Raw genomic sequence first — 19,762 nt, forward strand, 5'->3', positions numbered from 1 at the left:
AGATTTCACTTGAGACAGATTTGTTGAGTCTCGGGTACCAGGAGAAAGTCTAGGTGGTGCTAACAGAGGATTGAGATTTAAACTGGTGAGACTGGCTCAACACCAGAAAATTCCCCTGGCAGTGACTGGAGTGGATTTGAAGGAGATGAGCAATAGACAGTAGAGAGTAGTGTTTAAAAGATTGGATTCTGGCCTCCCATACTGAATCTCACCTCTGCCATTTCATAACTCTTCAATCTTGGGCAAATTTCCTAACCTCTATAGAGCTCAGTTTCCTTGCCTATAAGGATGATAGTACCTACTTCACTGGGCTGTTGTAAAAATGAAATGAACTGATACTTATAAACCACCAGCATGTAGTAAGTGCTCAGTGTATCTAAGCTATTATGATGAAGTTGATGGCAAGCAGAGGAAAGGTTTTTGCTAGCCCACAGATGTACTGAGAGAACCAATGTTATTATATAAGAAAACCCATCATTTATGTTCCTGACCAGATTAAATAAATACACAAAGGAGTTTTTAAAATATGTTTTTAAATTATAGCCATTTCATGGAAACTGAATGGAATTAAGAGCCTTCACAAAATCTGCTATTGCCCTTTCTACTCATTACAAAGGAGTTGGAGTAGTAGGGAGTGAGGACAATGAATAAAAACCATTTATTTTTATGCCATTATGTGCACAATCAAGTATATTAGTTCTCTGAAAGATAGATATTATTCCCATTTTACAGGTAAAGATGTGGAAGCTTAGCTTAAATTTTTCAGGGTTGCACAATAAATGTCAGTACCAATATTTAATTCCCATAACTCAGGTCCTTTCCCCATACCATGCAAACATAAAATGGAGTGACTATTACTGATTATGTACAGGTATATTGATGTATTTAAACATTTACAAAATTATTTACTTTGCTCCAGAAGTTCATTTTATAAGGGGTTTATAAAACACCATACCATTCAGAATTGTGTTATCAGAAATCAAATAAACTTTTGAAGGCTTTACATACAATCCAATCTGATTTCATCTGGCCATAAATAAAAAATCATTAGTTCTGTGCTCAATATTCCAGGTGCTTCTGCAGACATGCTTTACTCACTTAAAGTCTGTATAATAACCCCACTGTAAATACAAACAACTGCAAACGTGTATATGTGCAGATTAACCTTTTCTAGACACTCCTTGTAATTTTCAAAGCCAGTGCTGGAGTTCCAGAGTGTGTTAGCACCTGCGCCAACATGCCAAATCCCACCCCCGCCTGCCAGGTCTCACTGCAGTGCCAGCTCTGGTCCCAGCCTGGCCTAGCCGCAGCCTAGCCCCAGCCTACTGCACCCTGAACACACCCTACTCTTTTCCTAGCAGCAGGACATCAAGGCTTCAGGTTTAATACCTGTATACCTGTAGCTGAATCCCAAACCTGAGGACTCCTTTGCCACTTCCATATTTATTTCACTTTCCTTCCTCTGGTTGGCTCTAATGTAAGAGCCTTGTATGAACAGGCTTTCCTCATGCCTCTCTTTTAGACTGTGAGAACTAGAAAAAACCCCTATTTTATGAATGAAGCACTCAAGGTACAGAGAAGGAAAGGAACTTGATCATGGCTTAGGAAAACCAAAAGATACCAAAGCAGAAATACTGGGCCCAAATTTACAGTCATGAAGATAAGGTGTATGTTTTTTTAAACAAAAAAAGAGCTATACACATCAAATTATTTGAGATTGTGTCTCATTTATCTGAGTATTCCCTTGCATTGTGCTTGGCACACAGTGGGCAACAATACTGAATTATTATGTATAAAAGTAGAAATCAGAAAAATGGTTAATTCAACTGTAGGGAGCAGTTGCGCACATTAGAATGACCCAAGGAAGACAGGGAGAGCTGACTGACCCCCTAGGACCAAGGTGCCTACTACCCTTGTGTCCCCGCCACTGCACCAGTTCCCTGTCAGAGCCCTCCCCTGGTCAGAATTGCAGTGGGCCCATTTCCTGCCTGCATCCTGTCCCAGGTTCTCCATTCCTTGAGGATGGAGGTGGTGCCTTGTTCGCTGTTGTGTCCCAATGCCTATCGCAGATTCTGACACTGTAGGAAACACTCAGGAAATATTTGTTTAGTAAATAAATGAAAAGAAATAAAGTATTCCTGTCCATTCATGCATCCACTGTTTTTATTTGGTTTTCGCTTTTGTATTTTCCATCTCACCAGGCAGAAACTCACGGTAGCCCTGTGGCTTGAGCAGAGGCAATAGAAGGCCACCATATAGTGACATTCACCCTCACCTGTTCCTGCCCTCCCTCATCCCAGGTCTCTCCCGCCACCTCCAGGTTTCTCCCTGCCCCTCCTGCTGCATCGTCATGGAAGAGAACTCCAGAGCCTTGGGGGGAACCATGGACTCTCTGGAATTTAAGCTCCAGAAGTCACCCATCTGGTTAAAATTTTCAGGTGTTAACAGCCAGTTGCCAGCGTCTCATTTTGACATCTCCAGCAGGACATTCTTAGAAGAGTGTGATAGGCAGGGAAGGGAACTAAGCTGGGAACCAGGCGTCCAAGGCAGTATTTCAGTTATTTCAGCCATTTGCTGTATGATTTCAAGCAAGGGACATACTTCTCTGGGTCTTATTTTCTTCATCTGAAATAGAAAAAGGCTAAAATAAGTGCTTTCTGAATCTTCTTCCCATTCTGATACTATGTGACTCTATGATTAAATGATCTGCATGTAGATAATACCTGCCCCGTTGACAGCACTATTCTGAAAACTAGAACAAAAACCACTGGCTTCCTGGTCTTAACGGCTTTATTTAAGATCATCTTCTCTCCTTTTATGTGAGAATGTCTCTGTCCCAGGCAGTTTATGGGGACTTAAGCTTTTATTTACTGTAGCTGGAGGCTCCTATAAGCTGGGGCTTTGACAATATTTCACATTTATTTATCTGAGCCAGAGCTTAGGATCAGGTGGCAGCTAAGTCACTTAAGGTTATTCAGATGCATTGGAAATGTTGCTTAATAATTCAGAACCAGTTTTCTCTGTTTAGACTATTAAGATTTTTTAAATCCTTCTAATTAGCCAATTCCAACAGCAGTTTAAATAGACAGGGAAATATCTGTCCCTTCTGAAAGGGCAACTGATGCAAACTTATTGCCAGTCTCTGTGTCTGTGCAGCAACAACTGACTGAAGCAAGGGCCAGAGGGGTCCAGAGCCAGGGGGCCTACTAGGGTGACCTGTTAATAGTGTCACTGACGAGTTCTGCCTGCTGTCCTAGTGAGGCTAGGGCAGGCAGGCCTGGGAATACAGCTCTTGACGCCCTTTATTTGGACTGGTGGGGGCTCCAGGAGGAGTGGGGAGCCTCCATTCCGTCATGCAGTAGGTCAGTCTTTCAACAAACATTTGCTGAGTTCACACCGGTTCCGGCAATACAGTAGGCCCTGAAGATAGACAGCCAGTCCTTATTTTTATGCCCTCAGAATCCAACCTGCCTGGAGAGAAAGACTCATAGACAAACCTGGGAGGCACAGCAGACAGATAACTCAGTGTGAGACTGCAGCTGATCCTTTGAGTTAGATCCTCCAGAAGCAGGCAGCCTCGCCTGATCAAAGTACAGTAGTGCTGGTTTAACAAAGGACTGGGTCCACATTGCCAGTATCTACACTTCAATTCAAACACTGACCTTAGGTGTGCAAACAGATGTTGGCAGCCACCACGTCTGAGGAGTCTGAGGTGAAACAGAGGTATTTGTGCAGCAGCTGGGGACTGGCCACACACAGAGCATGTGTAGACTAGGCCCCACGATGAACGTATATGGCCCTTGTGTTCCAGGAACATCCATCGCCAGTGATGGGAGAAGTTGTCACTTGTAATTAACTCTCTTACAAGGAACCGGAAAATGAGATTAATTTAGGCTCTGTCACTCTGTCACCTGGTTTTGTAGATGAAGTGGCATTTGAGATGAGCCTTAAAGGGTAGATGGAACTAGGAAGGAAGGACAGTCCAGTAGAGGAAACAGCATAAGCAAAGGTTCACAGAGGAGAAGCACCAGACATATTTGGAAGTAACAAACTGGTCTAACTGGTTAAAGCATAAGGTCTGTGAGGGGATAGAATTTAAAGAAAGAATGTTGGGGCCAATACCACCACCCTTTTAAAACATACAGGCCCAGATACCACTTATTTGATGTAGTTTTTCAAAAAAAAAAAAAAAAACATCTGTTTTGCCACTTAACTTTACAAATGTTGCTAATAAATTTTTTCTCTGTATTTTTCAATGTTGCATGATGTCCATTTCTGGTTTGATCATTTATTCAACAAGCATTTATTGAGAGCATAGAATGTATCAGGTTCTTTGCTAGAAACTACAAAAACAGGAAAACACATAGTTCCTGTCTAACTTGCTCAGCTTTATCCTGGAGACATTCATGTAAAGCACAGTGGAAGACAAGCTGCGTAGATGCTCCTAGCAGGTATCTAAGTGGTGCATCAGATTCAACATCCTTACTTAACAGAAGGAAACTCAGAGGAGGAAAAGTGACTTGCCCAAGATCCCACAGGTAGTTAGGAGCCATGTGCTAGAGTGAGGAGCCAGGTTTGCAGTCTCTCAAAGGGTGCTTGTTCCTTTCTCCCCTCCTCTGCTCTGAGCCCTGAGCCTTGAGCTCCTGTGGACACAAGGACTGAACTGACAGGAAATTAGCATGAAGAAAGCCTGGCTAGGTGAGGTGCATAGCCCCAGCCACCTTCAGGGACTGCTTCCTTAGCGTGTTCTGTCCTAAATGCTTGTGTTTCGCATCAGGGTACTTTTCCTCAAGCCCAGGAGAGAGTTTGGGAGCTACTGGTATAAGTTTGGTATTGTACAGGTGCCTGCTGGACCAACCTTCAAAGAAAACACCTGTTCTGTTCATGATTCTTGCCTTCCAGTTTCATAAGCTTTTGGGCAGATGAAATGTAATATCAAAATAGCTCAGAGAGAGCCTTGGTAACATTTAAGATATTGAACGTGCTGCATCTGGTAACTAGAAAATTTAATGATCTCCTGCTGTTTTGGTAATTGGATAAGTAAATACATCAGAATAAATCACACCGGCAAGTCTTTTGTATGTCGTTAGGGACTCAACTCTTTTAACTCCTGTTCAAAGCTCCAGCTCTTGAGCGGCGTTTGCGTGCAGAGTTGCGCACACACCAACTCATGTGGCCCTGCTTGAGTACTAAAATGCATTCAAAATGCTCACTTTCCCCCAGCTACTCTGCCTGAAGAGCATGCCACTCTAGATCCCTCAAGCCAGGGAGAAAAGTTTAAACTAAACCCTCATGATCCGTCTCCAAACTGTCTTTCCAGCCATGTCTTCCATTATGGATGTGCTAGAAGCTTTGCCAGAAACACCATCCATTTGCACATTGGGAGAATGAGACCAAAGCAAAAGGGGGACTCTGCTGTTGTGGTAGGGAATCATGTCAGAATTTTAAGTAGGAGAGAGGCAGGACCAGACATTTTGTTCATCTCTCTCAGGTGATAGTGTGAAAGACCCAGAGGGAAAGAGGGAAAAGCTATTAGGTATTGGATGATGTTGTCACCAGCTTGCAGTTGAGAAATTTGGGTCTTCTGGAGGTTAAATGACTGCCCAAGAGCATACATGCAGAACTAGAATTCAGATCCCACCAAGGCATTTTCTTACTGCCTCCCTAATTGGCACTTAAAGGCCTAGTGGTGAAACTGTTGGGCAAACAGTCATTAGGGTTTTTCAGGTTTTTATGAGGTAACAGTTCTGAACCTGGCCGGTTAACAGGTTTCTCCCCAAACATAGTGGTAGCATTCGTTATGGACCAGTCTTTTATCAAAGGCATCCTAGGAACTGTTTATACCTGGCTACCTTCCATGATATCAGCCTCTGAAAGTGAGGCATGTCCCCAGACCAGTGCTTCCAGCCTTTTACAAATAATGTTGAAAATGTCTGTGTGCCTCATTGCAGTAACCACACTAAGCTGCTCAGGGTTAGAAGCAACCCAGCCCTGAGGACTCTAGTTGCCCTAGGGGATGAGGATGCTAGCATCCTGGCATACCTACAACCTGGCACACCAGTGGGGCTAATCTGCACTAGATTTCTCTTGCCATACTATGGAATCCTCATTCATTAATTTGCCTACCCCCCATTTATTCAGCGTTCAGGGACAGTGAGCTTGTGAACCATTCTGTAAAGTGGGACTTCCTTTGATTTACTTGAAATCATGTCTTCTAGAGCCTAAGAGGGACTAATCTTGGGAACTGTCATCCCAGAATAAGGAAACATGCTTTTCCTCATTCTTGTTATGCTCTCTATTCTTTTACTCTCTTTTGCTTTTTACATTCACTCTGCATGCACACTTGGCTGTTCTATGATCCAAGAAGAGGCTTCCTTCCCACCCCCACACCACCCATCTCGATAGAAGCCTCTGTTCTCTATGGGCCTTCCCCCCTGCCCCCAACATTGTTGTTTAAGAGTATAGTGACCAAAGCCACTATCAAGGATACCAGGGCAAGGAGAAGATCACATCTTTTGTTTGGTATTCAGGGCCTCCCTGACAATATACCAAGGTTGAAGCCATTTTCACATTAGTAACACTTTATAGAGTTGGTGTCCTCATTAAACAGTCCGCCTAAAGGCACAGGGTGGGAATGAAAAATCTAGATTTGGCCCTACATCTGCCATGAATGCTAAATAATCTAGGGTAGGTTCTTTTCCCTCACTGGACTTTCCTCTCCCCATCTGTTACAGAGATAACTTCTAAAAATCCCCTCCAGTTCTAATAATCACTGGGTTTCAGATCATTGAGGAGCTAGAAATTTGCCCAGATACCTGTAATACACTGTTATGGGGAGCTATGTGCTTCAGTTACATGAAGGGGACGGTCCTTCCAAGCAAGAGACTTACAATAAATACTGTAGTATCTGACTGTCCAGCTAATACTCCCCAGTGAGGTGGTTAAGAACACAGACTCCGGAGCCAGACCTAGTTTAGATCCTTGTTCTGCGCCTTCCTGCCCCTGCAGTCTTAGGCAAGGTATACAGTCTCTCTGAGCTTCGATGTCTCATTTTTTTAAAGATTTTATTTATGTATTCATGAGAGACAGAGAGCGAGGCAGAGTCACAGGCAGAGGGAGAAGCGGGCTCCCCGCGGGGAACTGGGATCACGCCCCAAGCCGAAGGCAGACACTCAACCACTGAGCCACTCAGGTGTCCCCGGTGTCTCATTTTCAAAGTGGAGTTATTGCACCTCCCTCACAGGGCTGTGTAGTGCTTATGAACCACTTAGAGTTAGCACCTCATAAGCTTGCAAAAAACAGTTGGTTAACTGTCACCATTATTATAACGTGATAAACCAAAGAATACATAGGGCAGCCTACCAGATACAATTTTTATCCCTTTGCCACGTTAGTCTTCTCTCCCTTTGTTCTTCCTTTAACTTTTCTTTCATTCTCCTTCTTCCCATCTAAAAAAGAAACTCAAGGAAAGAAAATGTCTAGTTAGGACCCTATTCTTCACACTACAGCAGCCTACCCAGCCTCACTCTGTAGCACACAAATTATTCTACCACAGTTTAATAATGAAAAGAGGAGCATCTGTCACTGTTTCCTAGAAACTCTTGCCCCAGTGCTATTTCTTTCCTGTGATCCAAGGAGACATCTTGGTCCACAAACTACACAGGAAACTGGGATGGAAATCAGCTATCTAGTCCCATAGAGAGACCCTTCCAGATTGAAAGTTTCTTTGGAGGTTGCATTACTACCTACAGCAAATGTAGAGGAGAAGTTGCTAGGAACTAAAACTGGCATTGCTGTGCTTGATGATGATGATGATGAGGAGGAGGAGGAGGAGGAGGAGTAACCCCTTATGTTTGCAAAAGACTTTATAGTTACCAAAGCCTCTTCATACCCTGATCAGCATATGACCAGCAGATCAGTTCTTAAGTTCTCCCTCTGACACTTTGTGGGTGTAACTGGCCTCTTTAGGGATTCTCAACTCATCAAAAGAAAATGGACAATTAACCATTAGGACCAAGTTGACAGGAATAAAGTTCCTGTGGGAAACAATAAAGCTCATACCACAACAGGATCATGAGCTATGGTACAGCTGCAGAGTGCATGCTTTTTTAATGCTCAAGGGAACATTAACTGTTTTCTGTTTAGAAGTAGGATCAGAGGTTAAGAGGCAATGAAGAGGGTTGCATCAGATATAGGCTAGAAGTTCACAAACCTGGGTGCAAATTCTAGCCTTATCTTTTCCACCTGTGTGTAATGCTGGACAAATCCCTTAACTGCTTTTGACCTCAGAGAATTCATGTATAACATAGGAATAATAGGAGTACTTCTCTCATGGGATTGTTAAGACAATTTAATTAGATAATATGTAGAACTAGTATAGCATGTGGCACTTATAAAATGCCAAAAAAAATGGTAACTTTTTTGGTAGTGATGACATTAATAATTATTTTTTAAACTTGTGGTAATTAAAATGCATTTGTTTAAATTCAGTAACTAACAGAATGGATTAGTTCTAGCATACCAATAAGATTAGTCGTAGGGCACCTAGGTGGCTTAAGCATCCACCTCTTGATTTCAGTTCAGGTCATGATCTCTGTGTCATGGGATCAAGCCCCACACAGGTGTCTCCATTCGGCAGACTCAGCAGGGAGTCAGCTTGAGATTCTCTCTCTCCCTCTCCCTCTGTCTCTCCCCTCCTGCGTGTTCTCTCTCTCTCTCCAAAATAAATAAATCTTTAAAAACAAACAAACAAACTGGGGCACCTGGGTGGCTCAGTCAGTTAAGTGTCTGCCTTTGGTTCGGGTCATGATCCCAGGATCCTGGGATCGAGCCCCAACTCCAGGCTCCTTCCTCAGTGAGGAGCCTACTTCTCCCTCCCCCTCTGCCTGCTGCTCCCCCTGCTTGTGTATTTTCTCTCTCTGCCAAATAAATAAAATCTTAAAAAAAAAAAAGATTAGTTGTTCCACCATGCTCAAAGTAAATACTAATTTTGAACAGATGCAAAAGCAGATATATATATTCAACTTCAGTGTAACTTGGGAACTTACATAAGCAGCCTTTGTGCTGACTCCTAGGATAGAAAGAGCTCAGGATTTGAAGTGAGAAGATGTGGGTTCAAATGCAAGCTCCACCAATTCCTAGCTGTGTGACCCTAAGTAATGTCCTTATTTGAGGTTTGATGTTCTCATCTGTTAAAGTGAGGATAAATTACTCCAATCTCTTAGAATAGCTCTGAGGTTTAGATAATATATGTGAAAGTGGTCTGAGAGCTGTAACACAATAGTCATTGTTATGTACACATCCTTCAGAAGGAAGTTTGTGAGCTGTGTTCAGATAACTTGTTTAAAGAAGCATGACTTTATGAATAAGCTTTGTTGTGGCTTTATGGGTGGGAAATGTATTTAGGACTGATTAATACCCTGACTGGGTGACTCTCATCTTCTCATCACGGCTGAATAGACTTTGAGAAAAAAAAAAGTTGTGACCCTTACATCAGGTTACATCAAATCATAATTATTAAGCACTTGGTTAGTGCTGTGGGGGTATTTGGGGTTTTAAGTGTCATTTAAATAACACCTCTTCACTTTAACTTGTTCAGGACTAATTGAAAGACATAAGACCAGCTGAAAGAGAGACGTAGGACTCAGAGGGAATACAAATATCACTTTTGTTACTGGAAAAGTTGATCAGAGATTGCGGTTTGGGATCTGCAGCCAGGGGGCTTACTGATATTCTTTGCCCCTAAGTTAGACAGATTTGCCCATGCAGATCTTGGTATACAACTGGAGAAGCAGGTTTGGGTCCAGAAAAGGGAAAGGGAGGGGCTGAGCTTAATTCTTCACCCAAACTCACCAAACAGATAGGTAGGTATTCATCTCACCCTGTGTGACAGGGAGAGCATCCCAGAGTCTCTGTGGAAGCAGGAATATGAAGTGCTTCATGGTTATAAGCCTCACCTTATTAAATCGTCACAACTCTGGATGGCAAAAATGTCTCAATATTATAAATAAACAATGAACCAGAAAATTAAGTAACTTATCCATGGTCATCAGAGAGTTAGGAGGTTTTAGCTATGGAATTCAACCCAAGTCTCTCTCCCTAGGTCATTGGGGAGCTCACACCATACTAAGACATAAATAAGACATTGAATCATGGTAGCTGCCATGTTGAGGCTCTGGCATGGCTACTTTAATCCCTATAACAACCCTTTCACCCAGTAGAGAAGGAAGCTGGAGCTCTAAGCATTTTACTGATGTGGCCAAGAGCTGGATCATTGAACCCAGGTGATTCTATTTACAAATCCCAGTTGCGGCCCAATTGACCCCATTGATACATTAACCCCCACATTTTTAAAAATGCAAAAATTAAAGCTCAGAGAAGAAAAATGACATCCAAAGTTGCACCACTAGAGCCAGAACTAGAACCTATACATTCTGGCCCTTTGCATCCTGACAGCATCAGATAATACACAGCCTTAGCTATTAGTACAAAGGAATATGGAGGAGGGAGAGCTTGCTGAGGGCTGAAGGGGGAGTAAGTGCTTGCAGAGGCTGTGTGGTCTGTCTGTCTGTTGTAGATGATGGAGCCTCATTGTCTTTCACATCTGTGGGAGGGAAAAGGAGGAAGTAGGGGTATAGATGAGATTCTAGTGTTTACACAGAGCTACAAAAAGATTTTAAGTTTTCCACCAGTGTAGCAAAGGGTTGCTCTGAGGGCTGTGCGAGGCTCCCTCTGCTCACAGTGCTGCCAGCACACAGCACAGTCTAGAAAGTGGTGGTGTTGCCTGCCCAGAGGGGAACAAATACTACAGAAAATAAGAGAACAGAGCTGTTCTCTCCTTGGAGATGCTGGAATTTTCTGAAATGCAAATTTTACTCCAAAAACAAGAATACATGTGAAAAACCACTGGTGGTCTATTGCTTCCCAATTCTACACCTTTCCCCACTCCAGCCAGCCACTGGAACTAGTGATCTTTTTACTGCCTCCATAGTTTTGCCTTTTCCAGAATGTCATATAGTTGGAATCACAATATGTAATCTTTTTAGATTGGCTTCTTCCATTTAGCATTTAAGATTCTTCCATGTATTTTCATGCTTTAATAGCTCATTTTTTTTAGTGTTGAATAATATTCCATGGTCTGGATGCACCACAGTTCATTTATCTGTTTACCTACTGCAGGACATATTGGATGCTTCCAGGTTTGGGGCAATTATGAATAAAGGTGCTAAAAACCTTTTTTGTGTGTGCAGATTTTTGTGTGGACCTAAGTTTTCAGCTCTTTTGGAGTATGATTACTCCAGATTTTTGTGTGGACCTAAGTTTACAGCTCCTTTGGAGCTTGATTACTGGATTATACAGTAAGAATATGGTTAGTTTTGTGAAATACCACCTGTCTTCCAGAGTACTGTGCCATTTTGTCTTCCCACCACCAGTGAATGAGAGTTCTGTTGATCCACGTCCTTACCAGCATTTAGTGTTAGTGTTCTAGATGATGGCCATACTAATAGGCGTGTAGTGGTACCTCATTGTTACCTTAATTTGGATTTCCCTGATAGCACATGATGTGGTAGGGCATATTATCATATATTTATTTGCCATCTGCAGCAGATCTCCTTTGATAAGGTATCTTTAAGGTCTCTGACCCTTTTTTTAATTGGATTGTTCCTTTTCTTATTGTTGAGTTTTCAGAATTCTTTGTATATTTTGGATAATCATTCTTCATCAGATATGTCTTTTGCAAATATTTTTCCCCAGTCTATGGCTTGTCTTCTTGTTCTCTTGACAGTGTGTTTTGCAGAAGTTTTTAATTTTAATGAAGTCCAGCTTTATCAATTATTTCTTTTGTGGATTGTGCCTTTGGTGTTGTATCTTAAAAAATCAAAGCCATTCCAAGGTCATCTAGGTTTTTTCCTATGTTATCTTCTAGGAATTTTATAGTTTTGTGTTATACCTTTTAAGTCTATAATCCATTTTGAGTTAATTTTTGGGAAGCGTGTAAGGTCTGCATTTAGCTCCTTTTTTTTTTTTTTTTTTTTTTTTTTTTGCATGTCAGTGTTCAGTTGTTCCAGTACCATTTGTTGAACCTATCATTTTTTCCTAAATGTGAAAATATTGGACTACCAAACTTAACTTTATTCAGTTTCCTTTTTTTTTTTTTTTTAAGATTTTATTCATTTATTCATGAGAGGCAGAGACAACACAGGCAGAGGGGAAAGCAGGCTCCATACAAGGATCCTGATGTGGGACTGGATCACGCCCTGAGCCAAAGGCAGGGCTCAGTCCTGACTCAACTGCTGAGTCACCCAGGTGCCCCTTCAGTTTCAAAATAAAAGCATTACTTCAGCAAAACTAAGTAAAATAACAAGGACTGATAATAATATCTATGCTATATGACTGTGAGTTAATATTTGTATAAATATGCTGCAAACTATAAAGCACTATGCATGTATTGCTGCTACTATTATTTTTAGTATCACTCAGGTGCTGCTCTCAGGTAGTCCTCCATCCAATGGTAGTATTATATTTATGTTCAGGTATTTTTTTTAAGTGAGAGGCAGAATGGTATGGCTAGAAAGAATCCCAAAACAGAAGTCAGAAAGTCTTTTTGAAAGTCAGAAAGTCTAGGGTACAGGACTACATCTTTCTTCTTAACTGTGTGACCTGGGCCAAGTCACTTGACTTCTCTGAGCCTTAGGTAGGCAACCTGTGAAATGAAGGGATTGGATTTTGGCATTCAAGGAACTTTCTCCCCCTAGCATCCTGGGACTCTCTTTGGTATGGCCTAGGATGAGACTCTGTCACGCTGAGTCACATTTTTCTTAGCAGCAATGTTAGACTTTTTTTTACAAAGGAAATAATAGAAATAAAATGTATATGAAAGTTCAGACTGCTGAGAAAATTGATCTCAGAAAGAATAGCTCTATTTGTACCTTTTTTTTTAAGATTTTATTTATTTATTCATGAGAGACACACACAGAGAGAGAGAGAGAGAGAGAGAGGCAGAGACACAGGCAGAGGGAGAAGCAGGCTCCATGCAGGGACCCCGATGCGGGACTCGATCCTGGGTCTCCAGAATCACACCCTGGGCCGAAGGCAGGCGCTTAACTGCTGAGCCATCCAGGGATCCCTGTACCATTTTTTCTAAAGTAAACAAGTTTTACAAAGCCAAATTTCCAAAATATTAATTTAATAAGAAGATATATCATCCAAGTTTCCCAAGTATAATGAATAAAATGTCCAGGTGATTGACCTTCCTTTTCTAACGCAAAGTCAGGCCATACCTCTTATCTGAGAATACGCCTTCTCTCCCACGGAGTCCCAAAGGGTGGGTTTCTCTGTTGATTTAGAGAGTCAATAATTCAGTAAAGTCCCAAGTAAATGGCAGAGCACAAGCTCAGATTGGGTTTTTGTATTCCTATTTTATAAACATTTCAGGATTTTTTTTCCTGACCCTTGATCTTTTGCCATTCTTAAAGTGAAGATCTTATCTCTTGGAAGCTTGGTTAGAAAGAGCCTCAGGGGCATCTCATCCACCTTTTCTCTGTGGGTGGATCCTACCCTTAGCCACACCCCTGGCCGCTAGAGTAGCAGTTCACCATATGGATTGCAAAGCTAGATTCACATTCTGGCTTTGTCCTGAGTAGCTTTGAGACCTTGGGTGAGTTACTTGGTGTGTTCCATGGATCAGTTATCTTATCTGTAAAATGGGAATAATAATTGTACCTACCTCAGGTACATCATGTGAATCACATTATTTTGTAAATATAAAATGCTTGGAATATGCCTGGTACAAAATAAATGCTAAATACAGGTTAGCATTACCGCTATCTTCATCATCATCTCAAAAATGCCCTTATTTGAATGCTTCTAGGGACAACAGAGAATGCACTCACTGTGTCCACTCTCCCTCCTCCTCCCCTGTCACAAGGTAGTCTGCTGACAGGTTAGCCAGAAGCACTCTGGTTAGCATGAGCTTTGGAGTCGAAGACTTGAGTGCAAAATCTTACTCTGTCTGCACGTTGGTCTGATAATGCTGTACCATGGCAGTAATAATACCTACTCTGTTCGGCTTTTCTGAGGACTAGTTAAGGTACTATAGAGAAAGTACTTAGCCTGGTTCCGGCCACTGGTAGGTACTCAGTAAATGCTAGTTGCTGCTATGATGATGGTTGGGAACAAGAAGAAAACAAAGAACAGGAGGAAGAAGAAAGTAGCCCAGCAGCACACCCAGCAGCTGCTCCTTTATTAAAAAGTTCTTTCTGGTCAGCTGAATTCTGCTTCCCTGGGATTTTACTGCACCAGACCCAGCCCTGCCCACGGGCGCTGCACATGAGTCTGATCTATGTGGCAGTCCTTCAGATACCCCTTTCCCTATAGCAGCAACCACCACCACCACCTCTCAGTTCCCTCTTGCATGGGACCCAGAGCACAGCAGGATGGTTCCACAGCATGGCCACCTATCCCCCTAGGATCCCCACAGTCTTTTTTTCCATGCCAGGCAAAAAAAGAATGGAAGCAGAGATTGCCCTTGTTCACTTTGAAATTCCTATCTGAAATGACCATCAAAGAAGAAAAAGATTACTTCTGATCTGGGGTACCAGAAGGAACAGCCCCCAAACAGTCATGGTTGCTGTGAAGTGGTTCAGCGCACTGAAGCTATGCAAGGGAATCTCTAGTAACTGCAGGCCTGAGCTCCAGGAGGCTTCTGGGAAAGAGTTCCTGCTGTGAAGTTAGACCAGGACCCCTCTCCAAGGCAACATTGCAGCCAGTAGTGGCTACCGTTGAATGAACATGTACTGGCTTGGGTATTGTGCCAGAAGCTTTACCAGCACTCCCATTTACCATCACACCGACCTAGGAAGAAGAAACTGATTAGTCTCATCTTAGAGATGGGAAAGCGTAGGCTCTCTAGTTACAGAACCTCTTCAAGGTCTAGAAGTAGTATAGTGAGAACAGGGATTTGAATGTAAGTCTGCTTCAGTCATTTTAACCATTATACTATACAGACAGACCCTACTAACCACATGGCTTCAACCAATGGCAACAACTTTGAGCCTCAATTTTGCCACCTCCACCTACCTTGCATGATTGTTACAGGAATCAAATAACGTGAAGTCCTTGGCATGTAATAGGCATTCAAGAAACTTTAGTTTCCTCCTTTTCAAGTCCCAACTGTCTAGCCCAAAGTGACAGAAAAAAATCACTTAACTTTCCTTGGACACACTTTTCTCATGTACAAAGTGGGTATGTTTTCTGAACCTCTAACCTTGTGTGTGGACAGCTTAGGCAAGGTGCAATTTGGGCCTAAGGCTCCAGCCTCCCAGCTTCATAGTGCTTCATAGTGTATTTTTCTGCCGGTATGCACCGCTCTGGCACTATTATGATGATGGTTTCTCCCAACAAACATCATATTTACAAACCACAAATAACAAAGTAGAAGATGCCGGAAGAGCTCTGGCATGTTAATTAAGAACAATAGCAGAAGCAGCTGGACAGAAAATACCAATGAGTCTGAAGCAGAGGCTCTGTTGACAAGAGACAGCACAATATTGTACATTAATTGGGGAAGTGGGTAAACATTTGCCAGCAGCTTCCCCCCCAGTGCATTGGAAGACAGACAGCAGGCTGGGCCCTCCCCACCGCCTTGCCTGCCCATCTGCCCAGAGCCCAAGAGATATCAGTAGAGCTGCTTTGCTCTGGGTTCCTTACAAGCAGAGAGGGATTCTGGAGGTTGATGTGTCTCCTTAATGACCCTCCTGGGCATACCAGGTTTCCATCTGGATACAGTCAAGATAGTGTTCCTCCTCCAGCTCTCCAGCCTGCTTGTGACACTAGTCCTCCCAGGGCCCTCATCTCCCTCGACTAGAAGACAGCAGAGCCATCTCATTAAGTGTGGCTTGAGTTGAGCAGAGGACAAGATTGCAAACCTCAGATGCTGTATTCTCTGTGGACCACAGGCCCAGAGCCCCTGTATCTCACAAGGCAGGCTACTCAGCCTCTCATCACACAACATGCAGACTTGTCCACTTATCTGTGTGTCTGTCCATCCTTAGTTACTCACATACACAGTAGACATCATTGAACACCTGTTCTGTGCCGGACACTGTGCTAATTATATATTTTTCTCATTTAATCCTCACATCAGTCCTACATGGTTGATATTAATTCTAAAGCCACAAAGCTAATAGCCAACACAGCTGTAATTTAAACCGGAGTTTTTCTGGTTCCAAAGCCCACTGTCCCTTCCACTAAACTAGTATTTCTCAACTTTTTAAAATTCATACTCCCTTCTGATAAATAGGAAAACTGTTTCTTTCTCTCACTCTCCGATTCCTAAATTGTCTATCCTTGCCCCTGGCCTAAGAGATCATAAACCTACGTTAGGATTCCTGTATGACTACCGTATCCCATCTGAGCCAAGATTTTATCTAGCTTTACTCTCTATAGCTATTATTAAATAATGAGGGGTTTTTATTTCTAAGCTGTACAATCTTATTATGGTATTGACTCCTTTTTTAAAACTAAAATATCGGGATCCCTGGGTGGCGCAGCGGGGATCCCTGGGTGGCGCAGCGGTTTGGCGCCTGCCTTTGGCCCAGGGCGCGATCCTGGAGACCCGGGATCGAATCCCACGTCGGGCTCCCGGTGCATGGAGCCTGCTTCTTCCTCCGCCTGAGCCTCTGCCTTTCTCTCTCTCTCTGTGACTATCATAAATAAATAAAAATTTAAAAAAAAATAAAAAATAAAATAAAAATAAAAATAAAATATCCTCCCACCCTGCCAACGAGGAGATTACAATATGCCTTCCTAGGGAGATTCTCCTCAGGAGAGGATATTCATCTTTGGACATGGTACAGTAGGCATTGTCCAGTTTACCACAGGAAAGTGTAGCCAGAAGATCAGCCCCCAAGACTTAGCTCTTTTCCTACCAAGCAGAAAAGTCTCTCCATGCTCTCAGGAGCTAACCAAGCAGAGGTCCCCAAGAATGCCAATCAGTTGTTCAGCCAGTGAGTACCCTTTCCTAAGGAGCTCCTGTTCCGTCGGCCAAGCTGTGCTATGCAGGAGGCATGGACTTTCCACCTGCCCAGGAAGAGGCCCAGTGTCCTCAAGCTCTGCCTGCCTGTGGTCAAATACTAGTTCTTCCACTAAACTATGAGACCTGACCTCCCTGAGCCCCGGGTTCCTCGGTTAGAAGATGGAAATAGCACCACCTGTGTCATAGGTTTACCGGAACATCAGACAGATAATAGATTTGGAAGTGCTCATGCCACTGCGTAGCAGGCTGAGAGTCAGTGTGCACAGGTAGGACCTGAACGCCGTGTGGAGAAAAGAGGGCTGATTCCAATCTTTTAAATATGTTTTCTTTCCTTTCAGGTAACCCAGCTGGACCCAAATAAATCTTTATTGGAGGTAAAATTGTTCCCTCAAGAAACCCTTTTCCTTGAAGCAAAAGAGTAAACATGGCCCAGCAGTGGAACCAGCCATTCCTTGACAAGCCAGAGGCCTGCATCAAGAGAAGGGCTCCTCAGCCAACCCACCTACGCGCTCGTCTCACTCAACTCAATGTCACACTTCTGCCTCTTGCAAGATTGCTGGAAAAAAGTAATAATAAACATAGCTACTTAAAATTTCCCATCCACGAGTATATGTTCCCAGCCCTCATAGAGAATTACAACTGTGCCACCCTCCCATACCCCTCACCTCACCCTTGTTCAATGACTAATGCACTGTTCACGTGTGAGTGATCACGAAGTAGAATTTTTACCTCTGCAGTGCCCATCGTTCCCCCACACTGTCTAAGACAGTTCTCTCTGCCCTGTGACACCAGGATGCTATGTATTTGATATGTCTCATTGAGCCAGGGCTCATACACCTCTGCCTTTTTATTTTCATGACTGGATTTCTACTTTGTCACCTAATTTTAAAAGGCATGGGGGAAAAAGTCAAATGGGACTTCTCAGCATGGAGATTAAACATTGTTGTAGGAAAAAAAGCATATCATTTTTGTTGGTACTTTCTGACTTCTTTACCTAAGACATAAGCTCACAAGCTTTGAGGACCACATTTGACATATATGCAAGATACTGGTTTACTGCTGCTGCCTTGAGTCTCCTGGGTCCATCTAGGAGGTATTTGCTGTCCTAGTGCAGCGTGGAAAACTGTCGAAGCGCATTATGTGAATGTTAAGACAGTGTGAAGAGGACCAGTACCAGGACTTTGGTATCTGGCCCAGCTGCAAGAAGCTGCTGTTAGGTTTGAATTTGGGCACTTAAAACCTCATGGATACCAGCTCCCAGGTTGCTGGTCCAACTGTGTATACTGCACACAACCCTCTCCTGCTCCATCATGTGTTTGGACCTTGTGACTTGGTATTTTAAGCACCTTGTCATCCATTACCAAAATCTAATCAGTCACCCATGGACTCTGAGTCCCGGTCTAAAACCTTGCTCCACTATTTTATTCTTTTAATGCTTTAGTACTAGATATTAGATTCCCATTTCAAATGAAAGAGATTTCATCCTATGGCTGAAAATTCTGACTTCATATATTTAAGAGAGCAAACCTGGGGGCTCAGCTCAGAAGACATATGTTGCTTGAACCTACATAAAATAATTTGGGGATTTTTGTTTTTCTGTGGATTTGGGGTTTGAAGTTTAGTTCCTGAAGGCACTGTTTATGCCTTCACAGCCAATGACTTTTTAGTCTTGGAATGTCTCTCCATATCTGGTTTTATGTCACCTGTGGTCTCTGTCCCAGGTGTGGTTTTTGGATTTTGACATTTTGTATTTGTTCAGGGTACACTCTTAAGTGCTGGGTTTCTTCCCCTGGCCCAATTCAGGGGTTTTTCAGAAGACTCTAACTGAAGCCTAAGATATGGCTGGTCAGTTTCCCTCTCTCTGGAAGTGGCTATTGGATTTTGGCCAGGAAAATTACTCCTCTGTGTCTCTTCTTTGATGCTCCAACCAGGGACATCCCCGAACACGCTCTCCTACGAGATGTGTTCCTAAAAGATTGTGCTACATCTGCTTCAGTGCAGCCCTTCTCTGGCTCCAGAGGTCTCCCAGGGAGGCTGAAAGGATAAGAGACCCACTGTGGGGGGAGTTCAACCTGAGTACTCCCTCCCCAGCTCCACTCCTACCTTCCTAACCGATGGCCCCAAAGACCGTCATTTCCAATGCTGTGGATGCACAAGGGCACCAGCTCTTCTTTTTTCAGGTAGACCTTGTTCTGTAGCTGCCGAGCAAATGCTCTAGCTCTGAACCCAGGCCATACTCGGGAACAGCAGCAAGAGTGGGTGGCAGTTGGAGAGACAGGACTCTGAATTTATTTTCCTGGTTAACCTGTTTCATCAATCTGGGTTTGACTTCATCCTAGTGTTCTGACCTGTCATCCTCACTTCTGTATTCCAGTGATACAGACTTTACTCTGCACCCGATTTCGTAAAAGTTATTAAATGCTTCTTGAATGTGTATGAAACTGATACACCCTATTTCAACCCAGTCTTGAGAGATTCTCCTAGGTCAGTCTCATGTAACACCAGCCCATTGGCCCCCATTGCTGGGAAAGGCCTCTGCTAATTATCACTGTACAGTGATGTCATTCTGGTCTCCCAAGCTCCAGAACAGGAGGCCAAAGCAGTTTGGGGCTTTTTCTTACAAGCACAAAGTTAAAGTGACTTGCATAAAGTTAGGTTCTAAGAAAAACATTAAGTAACTTGCTATCACAAGAGAAGAAGTTATTAAGTAACTTCTGCGAGCATAGA

The 19,762-nt window shown here is 42.9% G+C and overlaps 1 protein-coding gene across 5 annotated transcripts in view; it reads left to right on the forward strand.

Annotated features, from left to right (window-relative positions):
• The window catches only part of FAF1 (Fas associated factor 1), a 461,294-nt gene extending 443,299 nt beyond the window's left edge, over positions 1-17,995 (forward strand). For all 5 annotated transcript variants that reach the window (XM_025991860.2, XM_025991862.2, XM_025991861.2 and 2 more), the window contains one exon: positions 17,374-17,995. In XM_025991860.2, the coding sequence (XP_025847645.2) occupies positions 17,374-17,457 (84 nt within the window). In that variant the 3' untranslated portion in view covers positions 17,458-17,995. The remainder of the gene's footprint in view (positions 1-17,373) is intronic.
• Positions 17,996-19,762: the final 1,767 nt, after the last annotated feature.

Source organism: Vulpes vulpes, chromosome 10 (genome assembly GCF_048418805.1).
Source record: "Vulpes vulpes isolate BD-2025 chromosome 10, VulVul3, whole genome shotgun sequence".
Taxonomy (NCBI): domain Eukaryota; kingdom Metazoa; phylum Chordata; class Mammalia; order Carnivora; family Canidae; genus Vulpes; species Vulpes vulpes.